Raw genomic sequence first — 22271 nt, forward strand, 5'->3', positions numbered from 1 at the left:
ATGTTGATTGTTATATTTCCTGTGCACACTTTTCTTTGAGGTTACTTGTGCAAGATCTCAATTTTACTTAGCACAATATGTACGGACTCACAGTTGATAACTGCACTCAAGAGCTGTTCATTGTAGTCATTTTTCTGAATTTCTGTATTCCTGTAGCTACTTGTATTATGCCTTGTATGTTTTGGTGAACCAGTTTTCCATCTCTGCCCCATTTTTGCAAACCAATTGACTGGTGCTACATGGGGGGAAGCTGAGATGTACCAGCTACAGGTCCTCTATGGACTACAGTTTTATAATCACTCTCTTGAGACTACAGGTTCTTATGTGGTCTTTAAAAAAAAAAATCTCTTCTCCCTTTCAGTGGTGTCCCACTTGGAAAGGGCTTGAAATTTACTAAGATGAAATGGACTTTTTTCCCCCAACTGCAGTGTTCCCCCTGCAGAACACTGCATGGTTAACACTCTATTAGTTCTGGATCAGTGCTATCATCACAGCAGAGGTTGATGAGTAGTCAGTCTTCTTTCTTTACTAGGAAAAAGAAGCTCAGTGCATAGGTTGATTTATGAGTAGGAATTTTACCAAGTTGCTGTTTTGGGCAGTGTTAGACTAATTAATAAGCCCTGGAAGACCGGATATGCATAATATTCTCTTAAAGTCTGTTGCTTTCTCTGCATAAATGCCTACCCCAGGGCTCATCCACACGGCAGTGTTAATATCCTTCCTCCCATTCTTGAGATGGAGGAAAGTATATCAGTATAAAAAATGCTGCACTTATTTCCTATGAGACTGGTATGGAGGTGCTCTGAGGGCTGGAACTTTGGCGACCAATCGTATGTCCATTTTTTTCAGCATCACCCTAACTTTGAACAGTCGTCAAACATATCAATGTAAGCCAAGGATTACCTGTAAACAGTTTCACTTTTTTTGTTTTTTAAGAATCTGAAGTAGGCTTCCACATTAATAATATGAGATCAGGGTTTGAATTATGGGAGTGTATATCTAGACAAGTCCCTGGGTTTCTACTTTAATCAGAATTTGGAATCGGCTTGCTGAAAGAGGAAAATTGCTAGATTTATTTGCACAGAGGCAAGAATGAGTATTCACACTCACATAGGGGTGATTCATTATCTACTCTGTATCCCTTAACTGCAACTAAAATTCATCTCCACTGTCTTTAAGAAAGGAATGGGAAAAATCTCATATAAATGATACTTTTGAGGTATTTTTTTCTTATAAACAAGATAAATTCGGGGTTTGGCAGGAGGAATGTTTTTAAGCAGAGAACTTTCTTTGCAGTTTGTCAATTTCAGGCTGTTGCTTTGGCAAATGATTCCCACTGTTGTCTGTGGCAACACCTTAACATTTTTGGAAAGCAAACCAATTTCATAAAGCACTTTGGGAATCTTGACTGAAAAGTCTGTGTGATTGCCATTATCCTTGTTTACTCACTGTTCCCCCCCCCCCTCTATTATGTGCCATCAAGTTGGTGTTGACTTTTAGGAACCACACAGATAGAATTTCTCCGTGACGATCTGCCCCTAACCTGGTCTTTCAGGTCTTTCACCACTAACCTTCAAGTACTGATCTGTAGCTGATTCATGCAGATTTAAAAAAGAATGCCTCTAATCTTGGGTTTGTTGCTGCTCACAGCTTGGTTTTCAATTCAAGAGGAAGGAGATTGTTTAGAATGTTTAGCATAAGGCTCTAAAAACTACAGTCATGTTCTTTTCCATTGGTTTGCATTCATATAACTATGTCCTATATATTTCAGAACATTGGCAAAAAGATGTCCTGTCAAGAATTCATTGCCAACCTTCAAGGAATGAATGAAGGTACAGATTTCCCAAGAGAACTCCTGAAGGTGAGGCCCTCCCTTATTTCTGATTATTGGAATACAGTGTCAACTCTACCTCTGCTGACTAACTGGAAGATGTTGCTGTCAAACTGACGAAATTGCTTGTCATTTTCTGATTCATGTTTTTTCATGATTAGGTGAGGACCGTAGCTTCACAGAGCTGTCTAACATGGTATTATTCTAGAATAAAGGAACTTAATGGGTTTTCTCTTAAAGCAAATATTCTCAAATCTGTGCTGGGAGAAGAGCTGAAGTCAGATTTACCTACCTCTTCTTGGCAGTGGTGAACCAGGAAAGGCCCATCGCCTAGTAAGTTCTCCTGCCAGTATTTGCCTTAAATAAATAAGAATGCACTAACATTCACTGATGAGGTCTGCACTGTTTGTACAGGGAAATCCCAGTGCCCAGTCTTATCCCTGAACCCTGACATATTGAATGAACGGGAGGGCTTGTGGAGGGATTGATGGAGACTACATAACTGCAGCTTTTTAAATATAAAATGGAAGAGTTAAGTGCATAGATTCTGGAAATTTGCCTCAAATATAAAATACTTGACAAATACTGTTCTAGCATCAGACCATATACATACATTTTGGAAGGATCATAGCACATTTTTCTTCTTTGGTGTTATTGCCAGTGCATGGGTGGAAGTGAAGCATGCCTTTAAATGCATGGCCCTCTTGTTGAGTAAAAGAACTGAAGAAAAAGAATCGGGCTGCTAAGAGTTTTGATCTGGACTGCACTTCAGGTCCCCTGCGCAACATAGAAACCTCAAGATTGTTAAGAACTGGGCATGTGGTTCAACAAGCAACAGGGATTGTGTAGGCAGTTTGCTTCTTCATATGAATTGCCTTGGCTGGATTGGAACAATTGAGTGGTAATTGAAGGCTAGAAACTGGCTAGCTTTTTTTATCAGACTTCTGATAAAGCTGACTTCTCTGCTGAATATTTATGGTAATAGTTGTTTTTTTTAAGAGAGCTTCAGGAGAAAAGTGCCTTTGGGTTTTTATATTTGAATGGAAGATATAATTTGAGATCAAGAAATGTTATATGGTACACAAATACAGCTTTTCCTCACTTGCGTATGTGCATTCCTTTAATTTGTTCCAGTACCTGACTCTGAATAATTGGTAAAGTTTGAGCCTAGGTGACTGAACATTTTCCATTACTGATGCTAATATGAACATTTCTTTTTCTTTTGTCTGATTTCCTTGTGTGGGAAGCGAAGTGCTAATTGTTAGTGCATTTGGTTTGCCATGGAAGAAAAAATTTAAATAACATTTTGTTGTACAGAAAGCAACGGCCTAAAATTCTCTTAATATCAGCAGAAGCAGATGTATGCTGATTTTACCATCTTTTTTAATATGCACCCTCAATAAAGTAAAATATGCAGTTAGAATCAGAGAATTAGAGGGCATCTTATATGCCTTCTATGCTTGCTAGAAAATGGACTTAAATAAAATAAAATCTTCCTGTTTCTGAAACTATTCTGATCATGGCTTAGAGAATAGGCTGGGAGGATAAAATGCTTGGAAATACCCTGGAAGTTGGCTTGACCTTCTTGGCAGATGGATGGGAAATGAGTTCTGTCTAACTAGTCTGATCTGCCTCAAAAATCTGTTTCTGTAATGCAGTTTTTAAGTTGTCCTCCTTGGAGGAATCATTTTTGCTTTACTTGCCCACTGGGAAGTCTCTCTATCATATGCCCTTTTGCATGTTGCAGAAGATTCTGGGGCATATTCCAGAAGGTATACTTGGATGGCTTACTGTCACTCCATGTGAATTAAAGAGTGTTCATTTTCCTCTCTTACATAACAAAATTGAATCTGATGATCTGTTGTGGTAGATAACCTGCCTTTCTTGGAAACTTGGCTGAACTTCTGAAAAACTTCTGAAATCCTCAAAACATGGTTTGAAAAAGATGCTTTAGACTAAGGGTCTTATACGAAGCACTGTTAGAGTTCTACTGTACTACCCCTATATGCAGATCAAATTGCATATACAAATGTATCACCGTAAATGTACAGTACAGCCTGGTCACCATGGTCTGTTTGCCAACAGTAACACCAAACGTTTCTCATCTTAGAGCTGTAATGTGTTCAGATGCCAAAAGTAATATTGGTGGACTATTTGGCCTTTGTTTGGTATCAGTAGTGGCCTGCTAATAGACATGGGAAATGTGATGATGGCACAGTACTTGGTGAGAAAAAAAGAATAGTTTGTGGAAATCCCGCCACTAGATTTCTGCTTCCTCGAGTGCTAAAGGCATCAGAATATGATTTGTCAGAAAGGATTGTGCCTTGAGTAGGGGTGGATAGGAGCATGTCATGTTTACCTTTACTTTTCAGTGATATGGCTTACAGTAAATAGTAAGTCGAGGGAGGTCTTCTATGAGGTACTAAAACTGCCTTCAGAATATAGGTCTTTTAATTCTGAAACTTCTTACAATGCTTTAGTTCCCTTAGACTCAAGAGAAGCTTTTGCCCCTGAATTCTACCAAATGGCTGATTTTGAGGTACTTAATGTTACTTCAGATGAGGACTTTTTCTGAAGGCCTTGGAAATAACATAAGACATTATGGTAATAACTTAACTGTCCAGACATTTTTTTAACCTGTAAATGCTTGCAGCTGCACCAAAAATAAATGGGTCTTGTTTAAGGTTTCATTTTTTATTTCTTCCTTCATGTAAATGTTAAATTACTGCTTGCACGAATGTCTGCTATCAGCTCTCAGCCAACCCAAAATCATTTGAGACATATTTGGGAACAGAAGGCTGAGTCTTGAATTCAGGTTACTGACTTGGTCTCCTACTTCCCTCCCTGGATTCTCATTTTTTTGCTTGATTTTTGGCCTACTCCAACAATATGGGAATTCCTAAAGAATGTTGAAGGATATTGGGTGTGGTTGTCTGTGACCAAACTAACTTTAACCTTGAGAAATGAGCTAATTTATAGCTGTATCTCAGAGAGGTGCAGTGGAATGGTCTCAGAATTTCTAAATCCTGGCTCGCATTGACTGGATCAATCTCTAACTCTATATAGACATACCACTAATGTAATAAAGGCAAGCTTCCTCTTCATTCCTCTCTTCCAGATGAACATTTTCTGTTAGCAGATTGATCTTTTTAATTACTGAATCCAAAATATGCTCCTAGCTGTTTTAAATGATTTGACCAGTATTTCCCAGTTCCTGCATCTGGAATAAAGAATATATGCTCTGTAGGTATGCTGTGAAGTAAAGAAATAGTGTTCCATCAGATCTCTGATGACTCAAAAAAATTATTCCCTTTGCATGTTCTCTGTGATTCTCTTCTGAAAGGAAATGAGAAGGATCTATGCCTGTGACATTGTAAAGTTTATTTTCTCTACCAAGTCCTGTACTGTCTCTGTCCTTCTTATGTCAATCTAGGTAATCTGGAAGCTTTGAATGAAGAGACTCACTATGTTATCTAAACCTGGGGAAGAAACTGAGTCCTCTTCTCAGGTGAACTTTATGGCTCTTGACAGTAACAGGGAAGATTTTATCTGGCTGCTTCCCAAGCTGGTTTTGTGGGCTCTAAGAAGCGGTGGCATTGATGGTTTACTGTAAAGACAAACTACAATACTGATGCCCTTTATTGGAATGTGAGTTTTTCATACATGGCCTGAGGTTTCTCACATTATATTTGTTGCAAAAAATATCCATAATTCAAATTCTCTCTGTTCTTCCCTCATTTATCTCAAACTGAGGCTTTCCTGAGAAGCCGCAATAGAAGGTCAATGTTCAGAATCAGATGTGTAAAGATGCGGGGATATAGATTGTATAGGGATCATAGAAAGCATTGCTAATCTCTAGAATTCATTGCTACAGGACTTGGTGATAGATGTCAATTTAGACAGCTTGAAAGGGGGATTAGATAGATTAATTGAAGAGAAGACTATCTGCTAGTTCTGAAAGCTCTATGCTCCCTCTAGGATCAGACAGAATATGTGGTCTAAATATTAGCAGCTGGAAAACAATGGTGGGAAAGGATTGTTGCCCTCCTATACTACTTGTAGGCTTCCAGGAGTTGGCCATGTAGGAAACAGAATGTGGGCTAGATAAATTCAAGGTATACAGTAATCCAGCTGCAATGCTTTTAAATTCTCTTGAGGCGTGCCTGCAAGTGATTTGCTAACAGATGTGTATTACCTCTTCTCAAAAGCATTTTTCAGAAAGCTTAATAGAAGCAAGGGTATGAATCATGACTTCCTAAAAGAGATGGGAAAGGGGCTCCACAATTTGTGCTGGCCTTTCAGGTCCTGCTTTTCCCATAGATGCAGTGGTTCATATTGGATTCAGTTTAGAATTGGACCACCAGATGGCATTGCTGCTGTGATAATGGCAGACCTTTCACTTGAACTGTGTTCTCTCCTCTGGGACCAGAGAAACTCACCCCCCCCCCCCGGTATTTAATAATGAAACAAAAAAGGAAGTTTGGTTTGTATCTTGAATCATAGTTCATTCTGTCTTTCTCTTTAGGAGTTTTTCAATGAAAGTATACTCTGTTGTTCCTCCCAAAATTAATAACACAAAGTTGTCCTGGTCATCTTGAGAAGCTATCACCATATGCTTACTATAGTCATTGAGAGAGAAATGGACGAGCCTCTTCTAAAGTTAGTTAGGAATAATGGCATTTGATATATCAAAGTGGTTTAATAGGTTATAATGAAAGAAACATCAAACCCATATAGCTGAGCACTTTTAATTCCCTCGCAGAAAATTGGTGCTCTCTGTTCTGCATTTCTAGGGCAATTAATAGTTGGGGGGGGGGGTTCTCCTCTTTGCATTACAGTAATGAGAAGCAAACTTTTTACAACTGTTTCTTCTTAGCTGGGTTGATTTTCCCCTCACCTTGATATTTTTTTCTGAATGGCAAATGTGTTTTGTATGTATTTGTGCGCTTCTCAATAGCTTTTGGTCCTCTGGCAGATGGATGGGATCCTTCTGCTTTGTGGCCTAACCTAGGGCAGTACTAAAAGTTAGTGGGGTCTGATGGTTCTTAGTTCAGAGAGTGCCTGGAAGTTGCACATGTATTACTTGGGAGAGGGAAGAACAAAAATACTGAATCCAGTACAACTCCTAACATCAGGATGATCAAACTTAAGATATATGTGGTAGTTGGATGGTGGTCCAGTCTTTCCTTAGGGCAACCATATCTACTGACAAAAAGATTCCACATTATTATATATTTGTCCTTATGGGGGCATTCCTTTGTTATTGCTATTAAATGAGCTTGACCTGGATAGCACTTAGATGGATGATTACCATGAAGTTCCAGGGTAAAGAAGTCAGTCACGAACATCTTCTATACTGTTGCCAAGAAAATTATGTAGATATGTCCATATAGTCACCTGGAACTGATCTGCAGTAGTCTTTACTTGGAGGAATTTTTATTGTTTTTTACATGTTAGTATGAGAGCCAGTTTGGTGTAGTGGTTAAGGCATCAGGCTAGAAACTGGGAGACCACGAGTTGTAGTCCTGCTTTAGTCACAAAGCCAGCTGGGTGACTTTGGGTCAGGTCCTCTCTCTCAGCCCTTGGAAGGAGGCAAGGGCAAACCACTTTCAAAATTGTTACCAAGGAAACTTCATGGACTTGTCCAGATAGTGGCCAGAAGTAAGACTGACTTGAACACACACACAGACACACAAAGTCCTGCTTAAATCATTTGTAGTGCCTCCCCCTCCCACCCCGTATATATGTTCTATGGACTGGACTGCAGTGTAAGATAAAGGCATATACTAATGAAAGTGTGAAACAAAAAAACAAGAACAGCAGGAGAGCTGATGTAATGGTTAAAAAAAAAACACAATGCAACTCTAATCATCTGAACAATTGTCTGTCTGCAAGCAGGAAGAGAGAAGCATTTTTCAGCTACAGCACCACCAGGAAGATATGTGCCAGCTGTATATGTCTGAGAACATTGTTAAACTTTGATGGTTTAGAATGGCTCATGGTGGTCCATATCAGTCAGGGTGTTGAAGTCTGAATTCTTGGTCTTTTCAATTGGGAACTTAGGCAGAGGTGGGAGAGGGACGACACTGAATGGTCAGTGGTTCATGAAGTGGATATTTTAAAGTTTTGTGGGTTTTTTCCATGCTGTGGGCCTGGCAAACATGATTCCAACCTGCTTTTTTACTTGGAAAGGGACTTTCGTTGGGAACCAGAAGAGATTTTCCAACTAGAAATGGGGCCAGAGGGAAAAACTGATGGTTACATCATGTGCATAAGTCTTTTCTGAAAATGGTGTGTGAGTGGGGAGAGAAGGGCTTAGTCAGTGTTGACATTGCTATGAATATTATGAGATACAAGGATAGTCAGATGAAGTATCCATAACAAATACACTTCTCTCCCCCTCCAGTTCCATTTATTCTTCTGCAATGTTAATGTTTTAGTGGACTTATTTGTTTCTTATTTGAATACTGTATTTTGGATTGTGTTTTGATAATTGCCAGCTATGTTTCTGTCTCTGTGTGTATGAAAAAGCAAGAGAGACATACAGTGCATATATACATGTTATATACTGTGAGAGAGAGAAAGAGAGAGAGAGAGAGAGACAGACAGACAGACACACACACACACACAATTTCTTTGCTGCCTTCAGGGTGGCAGGCATATGAGAGCCAGTTTGGTACAGTGGTTGAAGGCACCAGGCTAGAAACCAGGAGACCATGAGTGCTAGTCCTGCCTTGGGCACAAAGCCAGCTGGATGACCTTGAGCCAGTCACTTTCTCTCAGCCCTAGGAAGCAGGCAATGGCAAACCATTTCTGAAAATACTGCCAAGAAAAGTTCATGGACTTGTCTGTTTAGTCATCAGGAGTCAGTACTGACTTGGGGAGACACTATACACACTCACACACACACATAGACACACTCAGACACCTATTCTTGAAAATGTCCCATACTGTCCCATTTCCAAAACCTGAAATAATCTCCTCTTTGTACTTTTGCATTCAGCCCCCTTGCTTTATTTCTGTGCTTTTAAAATTAGCTCTCATTAGAACAGTAGAATCTTCAGTGGATTCAAGATGAGTACATCTAGTACTTCAGGAAGTTATCTCAAACCATATGCTACTGGTGGCATATGCCTAGCAAGTGTAAAGCACATACGGTTGTGACAAAACTACACAGCATATAATATGTGTAGGTAGCTCTGGATACTCAATGCTCACATGGCATTTTTATTTTCAAAAACATACCTAAAATCTTAAGAGATAGGCAAATATTGCTTTTTATTAAGCTTTAATATGCCAAAAAAGACCAAAAAAAGTAAGATGTTTTTACATTTGTCTCCTTGAAAACCTCAATAGGACTTTTAACCGTCTGTTTATGTTGATTTTTCTCTGAGATGAAAATGTTGTTGCACTTACATCCACGAATAAAGAACATTTCCTTGGAATAATTGTATTTCATTTATGTAGTTCTCTCTCTCTCTCTCTAATACTTATGTGCATGTCAGCATAAGTCAGTAATATACAGAATCTTGCTATGCAGGAGTTTGGGTATCATGAGCAATGTTTGTGCATTTCCTAAGACGAGATTTCACCATGTGCATACTTCACTAGGTGTGGAGTATGCAAACCACATGCTTCAAGGTCTGTGTACATTTTATAGATCTGCATAGCGCATAGCACTTTTTTTTCCCCTCAGAGCAAGAATCTATTGCACTAGTGGGGTGAAAGAGTTTAGTTTATATTAAGCAGCAAACAGAGGAAAGGAACATCCGGTGTCTAAAATGGAAGGCGTGTGATGGCAGTCTTCTGAGAAAAATGAAAATGTTTATACCTAAACTCTAAGCTATATGTCTGCTTGTGAGAGACAGAGCAACTGTGAGACTAATTATGTGTAATTTAAATGCATATGTATGAACTGGTGCAGATGCAAAATCAGAATCCTTTTCAACAGTTGCTTACAAGCTACCTCATCATTTTTCTTAGTGAAATAATTGGGAATGGAAAGGAATCCTGCTTTCACTTGCCTTTACTCATTCCTTGCCCCCAGGCATAGTTGAAACTAGGTGTTGGCATTAGTACGAACTATCTTAAAGGCAGGATTCTTGTTTAAGATTTGAAGCTGGACAGCAGACCTTGCTCATGCAAGGAAACTTTACCTTCATCAATTTAATGCCATCGTTAATTATCCTTAGAGCACCAGATTCGGCAAAAGTATTTGCTCTAGGATTACCAAAAGCGTAGCTTGACCATCTCCACTTAAGCGCATCCTTGGAAGCTCCAAGATTACCTCACGCTAGCATCTGCTTCTTTGTGTGTTTGGATGCACTGGCGCTGTTTGTACCCAGACACATCTAGGCAGAAATGGTTGTTTATTGAAACAGTGCCCTCAGTGCTTGTGCCGCTTTGCCAAGTTTTGTAGGCAGACAAGCCAAGATAGAGCTACTGTATGCTCTAATAGGGATGAATGCACTTCAGCCGCTCTACAATAAGGGATGCAAGACGGGAAAAGAGCATTTGGAAAAGGGAGGGTAATGTGGGAGAAAGGCTTCCTGAAAAAGTTGGGTTTGATAGAGGAGATCTCTAATTCTACATAGGTGATCTGCAGAGAAATTCCAGACACAGGGAGCAACAAAGCAGAACTGTCTTATCCTATTGTACGGAACAAGGACAATTTAGGATGTTGGAATTACTATAATCTCCAATTTAGATGAATTTCCATTCAGGGCCTGCATTGGGGGTGAGCTAGGCTGTCCTTCACAACTTCTACCCTTGACTTTGGAGGGCTGTCTTTTTTTTTTTCTGCATTCAGAGATGGTTTAGTGGGCTTGGCAACTGCGGAAGGCAACTGTTTTCAGAAACAGTGGTTGTGTCGCTGCCTGGAGCAGCACAGCTTGCAAGAGCAGAAATGAAAAGCAGCCAGCAAGGACGTGCTGTTGCAGCCAGATTCCCTCTTGATCTTAAAACCAATTCACTTTTTGCTACTCCTACTCAGGAGCAAGAAGGACCAAGTCTTATGTGGCAAAATATGCATTAGATACCCTCAGCTGTAAATTCACGTATGATAAATGGCATTCCAGGGACTGATTTTCTGCAATATAATAGGTGAAGGCTGGATTCTTCACCGATGATTGCTTCCAACATTTACTGTAGTGGGGATCAACTTCATTGTCTGCCACCTTATGCTACTTTTTAAAACTTCATTATTCATCAGTTGTTTTTTTACTAATTATAATTGGCTGTTGCTATAACACTGCTGTATATTTATTCCAACTTATTCTCTATTTACATGATACTCTTATTATTTTATTGTGCTTGTCATATTGTAATTGAATTATTTTTATCTCATTTGTTATCTGATTAGCTGGGATTTGCTGCCTTAGGCAAACCTAGGTAAATAAATAAATGGGTCTACCCTTTTTAACATGTACACATAGCCACTTCTAACTGATAGTTCTGTATATCTATTTTTCCATTTAAAAACTGAGATTTTTTGTTTGTTTGGTACCAAAGTACATAGACGGAGATCTGTCTTGGCTCCAAGGATGTAACTGTACTGGAGCAAATTTGTGGAAATATAATGCCTGACATCCATTCCATGCTTTGGTTTCACCCCATCTTATAAATAAATGTGGGCTTAACTATCAGTGCAATTTGCACTGTACTAATAATATTGATCCTTGGGATGGACTTTGTAGTGATGCTGTAGGCTTCAATCACGGGTAACTCATTGTTTTCTTGCCCAGTTCCCATGGAACCTGCCAAGCTCCCTGATGCCCTGATAGGTCCTTTTAATTAAATCATCAATAAATGAGATCCTAGCATGCTCCAAAGAGTTAGGCTGTAGCATAATCTTTATTTATGAAAAGGCCTCTTGTCCCCAAGTAGGCCTCACAATGTCTTAAAAAATGGCCTTTTCTTCAAGTAGCTTCCCCTGCAAACAGAATAGATGCATTTAGAGAAGCAATCAGATGAAGTAAAGTGGAGGAGAAAATGTGCAGTAATTCTCAGTTATGATAACCAAAGCAGGAGCTTCCTTCAGTAATTTAGATATGGCTTCTTTTTGTGTAGGGTAATGTTTCAATGGCATTTAACGGTAAGGTATTGGTAGACATCACTATGTTTTTGTAGGAAGCAACAAAGGACTGAATGAGAATGTAGACTGTATTGCCTCTGGTTTTATCTAAAATAAGATTCTCAATATTTTCCCCCAAACTTAGCATTTAGATCTCCTTTCCCCCACTGCTATTTCAGTTAAGTCAAATAATTGAATCTGTTGACACAAATGCTCATTTTAAAAAAAAACTAATTTAAATAAAGTTTCCATTTGTTTATACAGCATGAACATGAGGATTATGTACATTTCTCGTTTAAAGCCTTCCTTTTTAATGCTTGACTTCAAGGTCAGCATGTGAATGCTTTTTTTTTTTAAAAAAAAAGATCCTGTTTTCAGTTTTGTAATATATGAAGCTATATACAATGTTCTTCCCTATTTCCTTCTTCTGTTTTCTTTAAGTTCCAGTTTCCTTATAGCTTCCTTATAGCTTTTGAAAAATTCTAATGTAGTTAATCAACCAGCATTAACTTCACACAGGGGTCATCACAGTAGAGGAAGCTATTTTTAAAATTTCCCATGTGAAATGGAATTGCATCATTTTAAATGTTCGAAAGATTTACAAAACTTTTACTCATCTGAGCAGGAATCATACTGGAAAAACAGCTGAACATGAAGTAGAATCAACTTTGAAAATTCATAGTCCTTTCAAGTCCCTGAAGTCTCAGTGTCTGCCAACATTATGTCTGACTGAAATTTTGAGCTTCAAACAGATGAAAAATACTGTACAATGCATTGGGATCAGACAGATTCATTCTAAGCCTTTAATGTTATTTCATCATTTTGAAAGTCAGCTCATGACTCAGAGAAAAGTCTTTGTCCAGTTTATTGTTAAATTTGGAGAAGCACTGAGATAATAGGAAATGTAAGTTGCCAAAGTTTTCCATAAACCCACATGGACATGCATTGGAGATGTCAGGCAAACTGCATGATTTATATACTTGGGACGCAAGTACAAAGGTCTGGGGTTTGTTTCGTGACATCATAGTGTGTATTTTGTTATTGCTGTTATTAATCACTGTGGTTTATACCAAATGCCTGTGAATTTTTCAGTGATTCTTTCTGAATCCAAAATGTCCGTAAGGGAAGACATATGTCCTCTTCACTGTTAACACTTATTAACCGCTAGCAAAACTGACTGGGATTGTCACCAAGCATTAGAACGTACTGTGACATTGGGACACACACTCTCCCCCCTGCCCCCACCCCAGTCTAAATTTTCAAGACCATCCATTGCCACAAGCTTAAACCAAATTTAAAAAAACAAAACAAAAACTTTAGGGGGTTTTGCTTGTTTGTTTTGCTTGTCAAAATATATCTGGCAAGGAAAGAACCTCAGAGATACTAAAATATATTTTAGTGGATAAGAGAGTTATGTCCAAGTAGAGAGGAAATAAAGATTTAACGCAAACAGATTGGTGCTTGTTCTCAGTATGTTATGAGGCAGTATCAGCGGTGAGTTATACTAGCTAAACCTTTAAGCCTGGGTTTCCACTGGAATGCCGATCCTGTTTTGAAGCAAATTGTTGTTAGCCAGTTCTTCATTTTCTTAACTGATACGAGAGCTTGCTCTTGCTGTTTTCCCTCACCAGCAATTTCCTTTTGGAAACTACAGAGAGGTATTTATCTCATTGTGCTGTCATTCCCTAGCATTTTAATTAAAGATTTGTTGGGCTCCTCGTTTTCTGCCTGTCATGGTCTTCCCCCTCCCCCAGACATTGAAAAACAAACCACTGATTAAAGCGATATTAGTAACACCGTGTTTGATATGGTCCATTTATTTCAGATGCCTAATGGAGGAAGTGAGCAAGATGCAGTCATATACTTGCTTTATTGCAATCCTCAATGAGAAGGCTGCTGTGCAAACAGCCTTTTTAGAAAGCAGCATTTTCCATGGGCATACATCGTCTCATATGGGCCGTAAGATCTTTGGAGAATCTGCCCTTGTATCCACAGGTGTCTACACACAAGAGCAGGGGGCTTCTGGGATTGCGGGCCATGGAACTATGGAAAGAGCTACCTATTTCTTGCACGTTTGCTGATCTAGATCAGCTGGCTAATAGGGAACACATAGCTATGTTATTAACAGCAGTGGGAAACAGGCCTGGGAGAGAAAAGGGGCACTTCCCCATCTAATTATCCTACTCATAAGCTACAGCTTCTCACAATGGAAAACACAGAGATTTGCAAGTAGGGTTGTTGGGGTAGGGGATGACAAACCTGCATTGCTGTTTCCTTCCTCTGTAACACTGTACCCAGGTTTGTCTGGATGGAGGAAGATGAACAAGTGGTGTGTTTGAGAGTCCTTGAGTGCACACACATGAGCAACCCCCATTATAGCAATTTATACAGGTCTCTGCTGAAAAGGTCACTTACATGCCCTGAAGAATAGCAGATGGTCTTAGAGTTTCTGATCTAGGAAAAACATTAGTTAGAAAGGTCTTTGATGTACCAAATTAATTTCTGGAGCAAGTTATTAATGTAGGTATATGGCTGCTGCCTGTATAAGCTATAATTCTGGATATAGAGCTTGGTTTTTCAATGTAGTTGTGACTAATTTTTTTTTAAAAATTTGTACTTTTCCCCTTTTCTGATTCTTGCTATTGTGGTTTTACTCTTAATTTTAGGGAATCGGCAAAAATACTGTTTTATTGTTCCTTAAGGTGGATGGGTTTTTTTGCTGTAAACCATCATGAGTCAGTTTGCTGAATTTGGTGGTATCCAAGTGAAATAAATAATGTTTTAATGAATCAAGTTCAAGTAATTTTAAAATAAATAAATTTTATTTTCAGTGAATAAAACTCAGGTTAAAAATTAGTGGCCAACCAGATATTTTATGGGAATCCCATAACAATGGACATGAATTCAGTACTATCCTTCTACTAGAATTCCTACCAAGTGATATTCTGGAGTTAATCTACAGCCACTGATTTTTGTAAAGGGGCTCTGGAAGCCCAGTGTAATCATGGCTAGTATCAGCTGCAAATGCTTGCTAAGCTTTGTAGAAGGCTATATTGACTAAATAACTCTTTTATAAGTCTAGTTCTGAATCAGCCCAGTGTTCTCACTCGAAGCACATATGACCACGCCCAAATTATTATACTTTGGATGTATTATGTGAAGACCTACCTCTCTAGAGAACTCTATCATGCTAGGAAAGGTGGAAGGAAAGAGAAGAAGAGGACAACTAGCAGCAAGATAGATGTGGACAGTTTCAGCAGTGATGGGTGCACTGTTGGAAGACCTGAAGGACCAGATTGGGAATAATAATAATAATAATAATAATAATAATAATAATAATAATAATCAGCAGCAGCAGCAGCAGCAGCAGCAGCGCAGCTTATATCCTGTAATGATACCTTTAACACCATCAAACAACATCTGCCTACCCCAGATCCTTGGGAAGGACTCGATAGGTGGATAAAAATGCCAAATCCAGAATAAACTTCTGGCTGACTGTGCAACCAACCAGAATTTATTAAATTTGTATGCCATCCAACTCTCAACAACTCTGAGTAGCTCACAACAATCAAATGGAGAAATCACAATAAAAATAATAAAAGATAAAAGATAAAAATAAAAGAGGGAAAGCGCAATGAAGCGAGGGGTCTCACTCTCCCTCACCAAAGGCCTGGGTGAAGAGCCAGGTCTTCATGGCTCTTCCAAAGAACAGTAGAGTGGAGGCCATCTGGATTTTGTGGGGAACCTCATTCCAGAGGACAGGTGCTGCTACAGAGAAGGCATACTTCTGGGGTCCAGATAGATGACATTGTTTAATCGAAGGAACCCAGAGCATGCCAGCCCTGCAGGATCGAATTAGCCAGGCAGATGTAATGGGAGACAGCCAGTCCCTCAAGTAACCAGGACCTATGCCATGTAGGGCTTTATAGATAACAACCAGCACCTTGAATCATACCTGGAAGCAAACTGGCAACCAGTGCAGCTTGGAAAGCAGAGATGTTACATGGGCATACTTGCACCACTGCATTCTGGACCAGTTGAAGCTTCTGGGAGGTCTTCAAGGGCAGTCCTATGTAGAGCATGTTGCAGTAATCAAGCCATGAGGTAACTAGGGCATGAGTGATTGTCTGAAGCCCCCGCCCCCCGATCTAGGAAAGGGTGCAACAGACAGAATTGGATACTGATGATACTGAACCCCAAAGCAGCAGATGCCCTCACCCAGTGGTTTCAGATATGGCTATCTCAGTACTAAATCCTGGCCTGAAACCAGACTGAAATAGATAATCTAGACTAGATGATCCATTTCCTCCAGGGTTTTCATCAGCTGCAGACTGACCACCTTCTCAACAACTTTCTCCAAAAAGGGAAGGTTGGTGTAATGCAGGAGGAAGAGCTGCAGCCTGGACAAGGGTCTGATAAATCTGAGTCCAAAGCAGGAATGGAGGTAAAGAAAATACCTCAGAAGGGGCCCTCCCTAGTTTTCTGGAACGTAAAGGCAGGGGAGGAGGGAAGTGCTTTAGACTTGCAAGATTCTGTTGCTATAATCTTACAATAAAGGTAGTATTAGAATTTTTGGTTTGGTTTCCTGGTCTGGAGTACTTGGAGGGCTGACAGTTGGAGACTGGTTGTTAATTGTCAGAAACTGTTAGGTTCAAGAATGGCCTCCTGTGAAGGGGGTGCACCACTGTCATGACAAATCATCATGGAGAAAATCTATCTATGTGGTGGCTAAGAGTCAACACTGGCTTGATGGCATTTAATCATTCAGTCATTTACCCAGCAATTCAAAAAGGCAGATTTCCAGTCCAGCTGGATTAATAGATACAAGCATTGTAACCCAACATTTGGACTCTTGTAGAAAGGTATGTTTGCAAAAGCTAAGCAGAACCTTATCAATAAGAGCTTTAATTGAGGAAAAGTCCAATTCAGCTTATGGCCCCCAAAATTTAATTGGTCTATTGGAGAAGCCACTATAGAACAGTAGTTTAAATATTTAGGAATACTATTTAATGGGATATTATCTTGTAGAGTTCATGCAGAGTATATTAAAATAACAACAATTAAGGTAATTGGGGTGGTTGTGAAATATTTATAATATGGAAGAAGGCAGATTAGTATTAATTAAAATGTTCTATGGGAAAATCATCCCACAAATGCTGTTTGGAGCAGAAATTATGTAAGATCTCTAGAAATGATACAAAATTAGTTCTGATTAGTATCAGAGATATGCAAAATTCACAGATTTGGAAATGGAACTTCCAAGGAAACTTTGGAATGTTCCATTCCTCCTCTGAGCCTTGCTGAACCTCCTCCCAGACTATGGGATGTTTTGATGGTTTCTGGAAGTTAATATTCTGAACCAAAAGTGGTTATCATTAAACTGCTTCTCTGGAGTGGAATGGTCAACTAGGTGGTTTGACTTTGGGGGTGGGGCACAGAACATTCTGGAATCTGAGTTTTGCACAGTGCTAGCTAGTACTCTTCAAATTGTCTGATCCCCCTTTAAATCTGTCCAAGTTGGTGATCATAATGACATGGTATGATGAATTCTACAGCTTTAATGACAGTCCATTCATATCACTGTAACTGTCTTAAATGCCTTCAGAGTTACATGCAAGTTCATTCCATGATGTGCCTGAAGTGTTTTCCTGTCATTCCTTTCCCATGACAGGCACCACAAGCAGTATATTTGGACAAATGGATTTGAAAGCAGACTTCTAGACATATCTCACTTAAAAACAAAACCTGAGAGGAACAGAAATTTGTTCTTCTTTAAAAAAAATATTTCCAGAAATGAAAAAGTTGGAGCTACCATAAACATATCTGATTCTTCTATTGTTCACAGTGTTTCAGCTAGTGGTAAAGCATGCAAGCTATTTTCTGTCTCCTGTTGCTATTTGAATTACGCATTTCAGACATTTAAATAAAAGCCACTTACTAGAATCCACTTAGAATTTCTAAGAGATGGTAATTGCCAAATTACAAAATAGGAAAGTGCATAACAGCAACCACATACTTGTATGCCTTACTCAATCTTCTCTCAGGCCTTCTGTTTTAAGTATATCAACCTTACTCAAGCACAGCATGAAGTGACGGGCTTAGCTCTAGTCTTCTTTTTAAAAATAATTTCCGTCTTTTAGTGAAAAAAGTGCCTGTAGTCTTAATTGTGGATTAGGTATTCATTATGGAGAGCTTGACAAAACTCCAGAACAGCCACATTGTACTCCTCGTAGAAGAAAATAAAATACTGCCCAAATCCGGTTCTTCTATTACATAGAATAAGGTGGCTACCTCAGGCTGGTGATTTGAATAAATCAGAAAATGATAAATAAATAGTCACTGAATTCATGGAATTGTAATTCCTAGGGGAAAGCACTTGTTGAGATTTTGTTTTCTTTTGCTTCCAGTGCCCAAATGACTTGACAAAACCATTGTCCTCCAGATCTGCAGCCTAGAAGGGCTGGCAGTGATCATGGGTCTCTATGCAGATTCTTTCTGAGGGCTGTCTGAGATAAGTCACAGCCTGGAGTCCTTGGTGCTCTCTGAGCTTGGTTGTTTGCTGGCAGATGTTTCATTACCCAACTAGGTAGCATCATCAGTGCTAGTGAGTGTGGGTTTTGTTACCTGTCTATGTACAGTAGCTGGCCCTGCCAGTGTTGTTGGAGAGTGGTTTTCTCCTTGATAGTTCCTTGATTAGGGTATTGTTTTCTGCTCACACCATTCTCCAAGCCAGATGCGCATGTCAGCGCCTTCCACTGAAGAGGACACAGAATGGAGGCCCTGAGATTGGCATGCATGCACACGGTCACATTTCTGCAGGATGTGGATTTCTGGAAAGCACATCCAATCTAAAGGTTAACATTTTGAGCAATTACAATTTTGACTCCCTCCCCCTTTTAAATTTAGCTAGTTTGTATGTGAGCTTTCTTAGTTTGTGTGTGTGTGTGTGTTTAAAAGGAAATATTAGGAGAAAGTTGTGCATTCCTGAAGACGGCAGATTTTTCTGGAAATTTTTCAATATAATGTCACAAACATTCCAGTCCCTGTGTGATGTATTATTCCCACACCTATGTGGGAAGAAAACAAATTTCCAAAACATATCCCTTGATGATCCACCCACTGATTTGTGCTAGGTCCTTAAATCCTCTTCTCCCCATCCCACTAATATTCCTTTAGGAAGGAAAAAAAGAACTGATGTAATTGGTTGGTATTTGGATGTTGCTTTCTGTTGAATAGCATCACTGTTAACCAAGATGTATTTATCATAGCACAATTAACCCCACATTGATACAGAAACATTAAATCAGAGAGAACAGAGCAAAATTTCAATAGTAACATGATTATGTTTATTGTCTCTTGATTCAGGAATTGTTTCTACTCTGTAGTAGGTCTGAGGGATAGAGAGACTTTCTCCCCTGTGGTAGTGTAGTAGGGTGGTTTTGTTACTTGTATCAATAGTTAGCTGTTCAGTTCTGATTTTGCTACAGGTGAAATAAGGGTGATGCAGTCTTTTCCAGTCTGGTATCCATCATATGCACTGGGATTGTAGTTCCCTGAATTCTTTACCAATAGGAACTCTGAGATTTGCAGTTCCAATGTACCTAAAAGTTAGATTGAATAAGACTGTTATGAGATTATCTGTACTGCAGAAGCCCTCTAGAAACCAAAATTGTCTTGAACTGGGAGACATTAAAAAGCCAGTTTTACTCCTTCACTTCTCTGAACTGAATGTAACCAATCCAACCCATTGTTTTTTTGTTTTTGTTTTTACTGAGTTTCCGTTTTCTTTAAATTTGCTTCTTTTTGCCCCCTTTAGCAGAAAGGTCTCTGGAGATGGGCAATGGTGTGAGTGAAGTGAGTAGAAGTGTAGATGAGGATCTCTAAAGGAATGCCTTCTTTCATGGTGTCCACAAACATGTGGGTGGAAGTGACCCTGTTGAGATTCCATACTTCGACTTTCAAAACACTTTTAACAAAGTTCCTCATTAAAAATACTGATGAATACTTGCTTAGCAACCATGGAATTGCAGAGGAGGTCCTCTGATATATTGGTAGTTGGCTGAGCAATAGAAAAGAAACAGGAGGCATAAATGGGCAATTTTCACAATGAAAGAAAGTAAGAAGTGGGGTCCTGCAAGGATCTTTATTGGATCCAGTACTGTTCAACATTTTATAAACTATTTAGAGTTAGGGATATCCAGTGAGGTGGCAAAATTTGCAGATGAATCAAAATTATTTAAGGTGGTAAAGACAGAAATGGACTGTGAACAGTTCCAAAGGGATCTGTCTGTACCATTAAATGGCAGATGCAGTTCAGTGTCAGCAAATGTAAAGTAATGAGCATTGGAGCTAGTAATCCATGCTTCACTTATTAAATGATGAGGATTGAGCTGTTAGTGCCTAGAAGAAAGAGATCTTGGAGTCATTGTGGATAGTTCAGTGAAATCATCTACACAATATGCAGCAACACTAAAGGAGGCAAATTCCATGTTCATAGTTATTTGAAAAGAGGTAGGCAAAAAAATCAGCTGGTATTATAATGCCCCTATACATATCTATAGAGCAACCACATTTGGAATAGTGTGAACGGTTCTGGTATATCAGAACTGTATATCAAGAAGGATATTGTAGAGCTAGAGAAGGTGCAGAACAGGACAACTAAGATGATTGAACATGTATGAGGACATAGTGGAATGATTGGAACTGTTTAGAGAAAAAACACAAGGAGATATGATTGAGATTTATAAAGTTATGCATGGTAAAGAAAGAGCGAACAGGGATACGTTTTTCTCCATCTCCCATAATACTAGAACTAGAGGCTACCCAATGAAACTGACTAGTAGAAGTTCAAAACTGATAAGAAGAAATATTTCTTCATGTACCATGTAATCAACCTGTAGAATAAGCTGCCACAAGATGTGGTGTTCTGCTAGTTTAGATGACTTGAAAAGAGAACTAAACAAATTCCTGGAGGACAGGTTTATTAGTGGCTACTAGCCTTGATGACTGACTGCTACTTTCAGGCAGGGGTGTGGTCCACCTCTACACCCCAGATACATGAGGCCAACAATGGGAGAGGAGCACTCTTTGGATGTCCTACTTGTAGGCCTCCTAGATGCATCTGGAGGGCTATGTGAGACAGAATGCTGTCTAGATGGGCCTAAACCTGATTCAGCAAGTATATTCTCATTTCTCATGTTTTCAAATGAATTCTAAGATCTTCTGAGGAGAAATATTTTATTTGAGGGGAACCGGGGGCAGTGTCTTTTCATTTGTATAGTAGTTATGGAACACTTTCCTTCAAGGAGATCAGTCAGACTTAGCTCTCTTCCAATATTATAGTCTATTTTGAATTAGCTAGATGGAGTATCTAATTTCAGATAACCTGTATGTTTTTTGCTATTAAGCTAGAAATTACTAGATTTAAAGCAAGGAAGTATATTTCTTTGGGGAATTCGTAAATGCAGTGACGATTGTTTTCTGTGTTTATAGTTAGAACTTGGTACAATTATATTGTTTGGTCTGTAAAGTGTATCACAGTATACCTTTTGTTATGTCACTTGATTGTGGTAATGGATTCTGCTTCTTTTGTTTTCATAGAAAGAAGAGCTCTTCTGAAACTATAGGTAGAATTTCTCCAACTCTGTATCACAAAGGCCATCTAAGATTTCTTTCAACCATACAGGGCAGGTCTTTAGACCAGTGCCACAAGTTAACATCTTTGAGTATAGAATTCCATTCATCTCAGCTAATTTAGATATCCAGTTCAGCCTAATTTATACAAATGGCTTGGGAGTCTTCCAAAGCATTGAGAAGACCTGGAGTGTGGCTTACACAGAGACATTTCAGTATCTTTAGCCCTACGTGGTTAAGGATCTGTTCATCTCAGTAAGTGCCTCTCCCTAATGTGATGGGAAACCCTTTCCATGGATTGCCTTCCTATTTCATATTTCAGGGGGAAATGTATATGGTTGGGCTGTGTCCCATGCATTTTAATGGATATGGAACTTTTTTCTTTGGCTTAATGTTGACATATTTTAATAGCTTTAAAAATATCTAAAACGGAATGAACTGAACTTAATTGTTCCTTGCAGTACTGTATTATTTCTGAATCTATCAATTCCCGTTCACAATCTATACATATTTTTGGATCCAAAAAAGGACATGTTAAATACAATCTTGTCCTTATGTCATTTTTATGCTCCCTTTAGTTGAAGCCCATTGTTATAATACTGCAATCTTTCTTTGAAACATATCATCCCTTGAAAAGCCCCAGTCTGTCTGTGAATTTTGTAATTTAGCTATCAAACAAAAGTTTTCTATCCTCTTAATAACTGAGCCTTTGGCTTGGTGTGGCTGATTCCCAAG

General features: G+C 39.0%; 1 protein-coding gene across 2 annotated transcripts in view; it reads left to right on the forward strand.

Annotated features, from left to right (window-relative positions):
- The window catches only part of LOC103054328 (PH and SEC7 domain-containing protein 3-like), a 170383-nt gene that overhangs the window by 76438 nt on the left and 71674 nt on the right, over positions 1-22271 (forward strand). For both annotated transcript variants that reach the window (XM_088129788.1, XM_088129789.1), the window contains one exon: positions 1772-1861. In XM_088129788.1, coding sequence (XP_087985914.1) covers positions 1772-1861 — 90 coding nt within the window. The remainder of the gene's footprint in view (positions 1-1771; positions 1862-22271) is intronic.

This window comes from Python bivittatus, unplaced genomic scaffold (genome assembly GCF_059951505.1).
Source record: "Python bivittatus isolate LINGU-HERP-01145 unplaced genomic scaffold, Pbiv_v1 ctg000850_np1212, whole genome shotgun sequence".
Lineage (NCBI taxonomy): Eukaryota > Metazoa > Chordata > Lepidosauria > Squamata > Pythonidae > Python > Python bivittatus.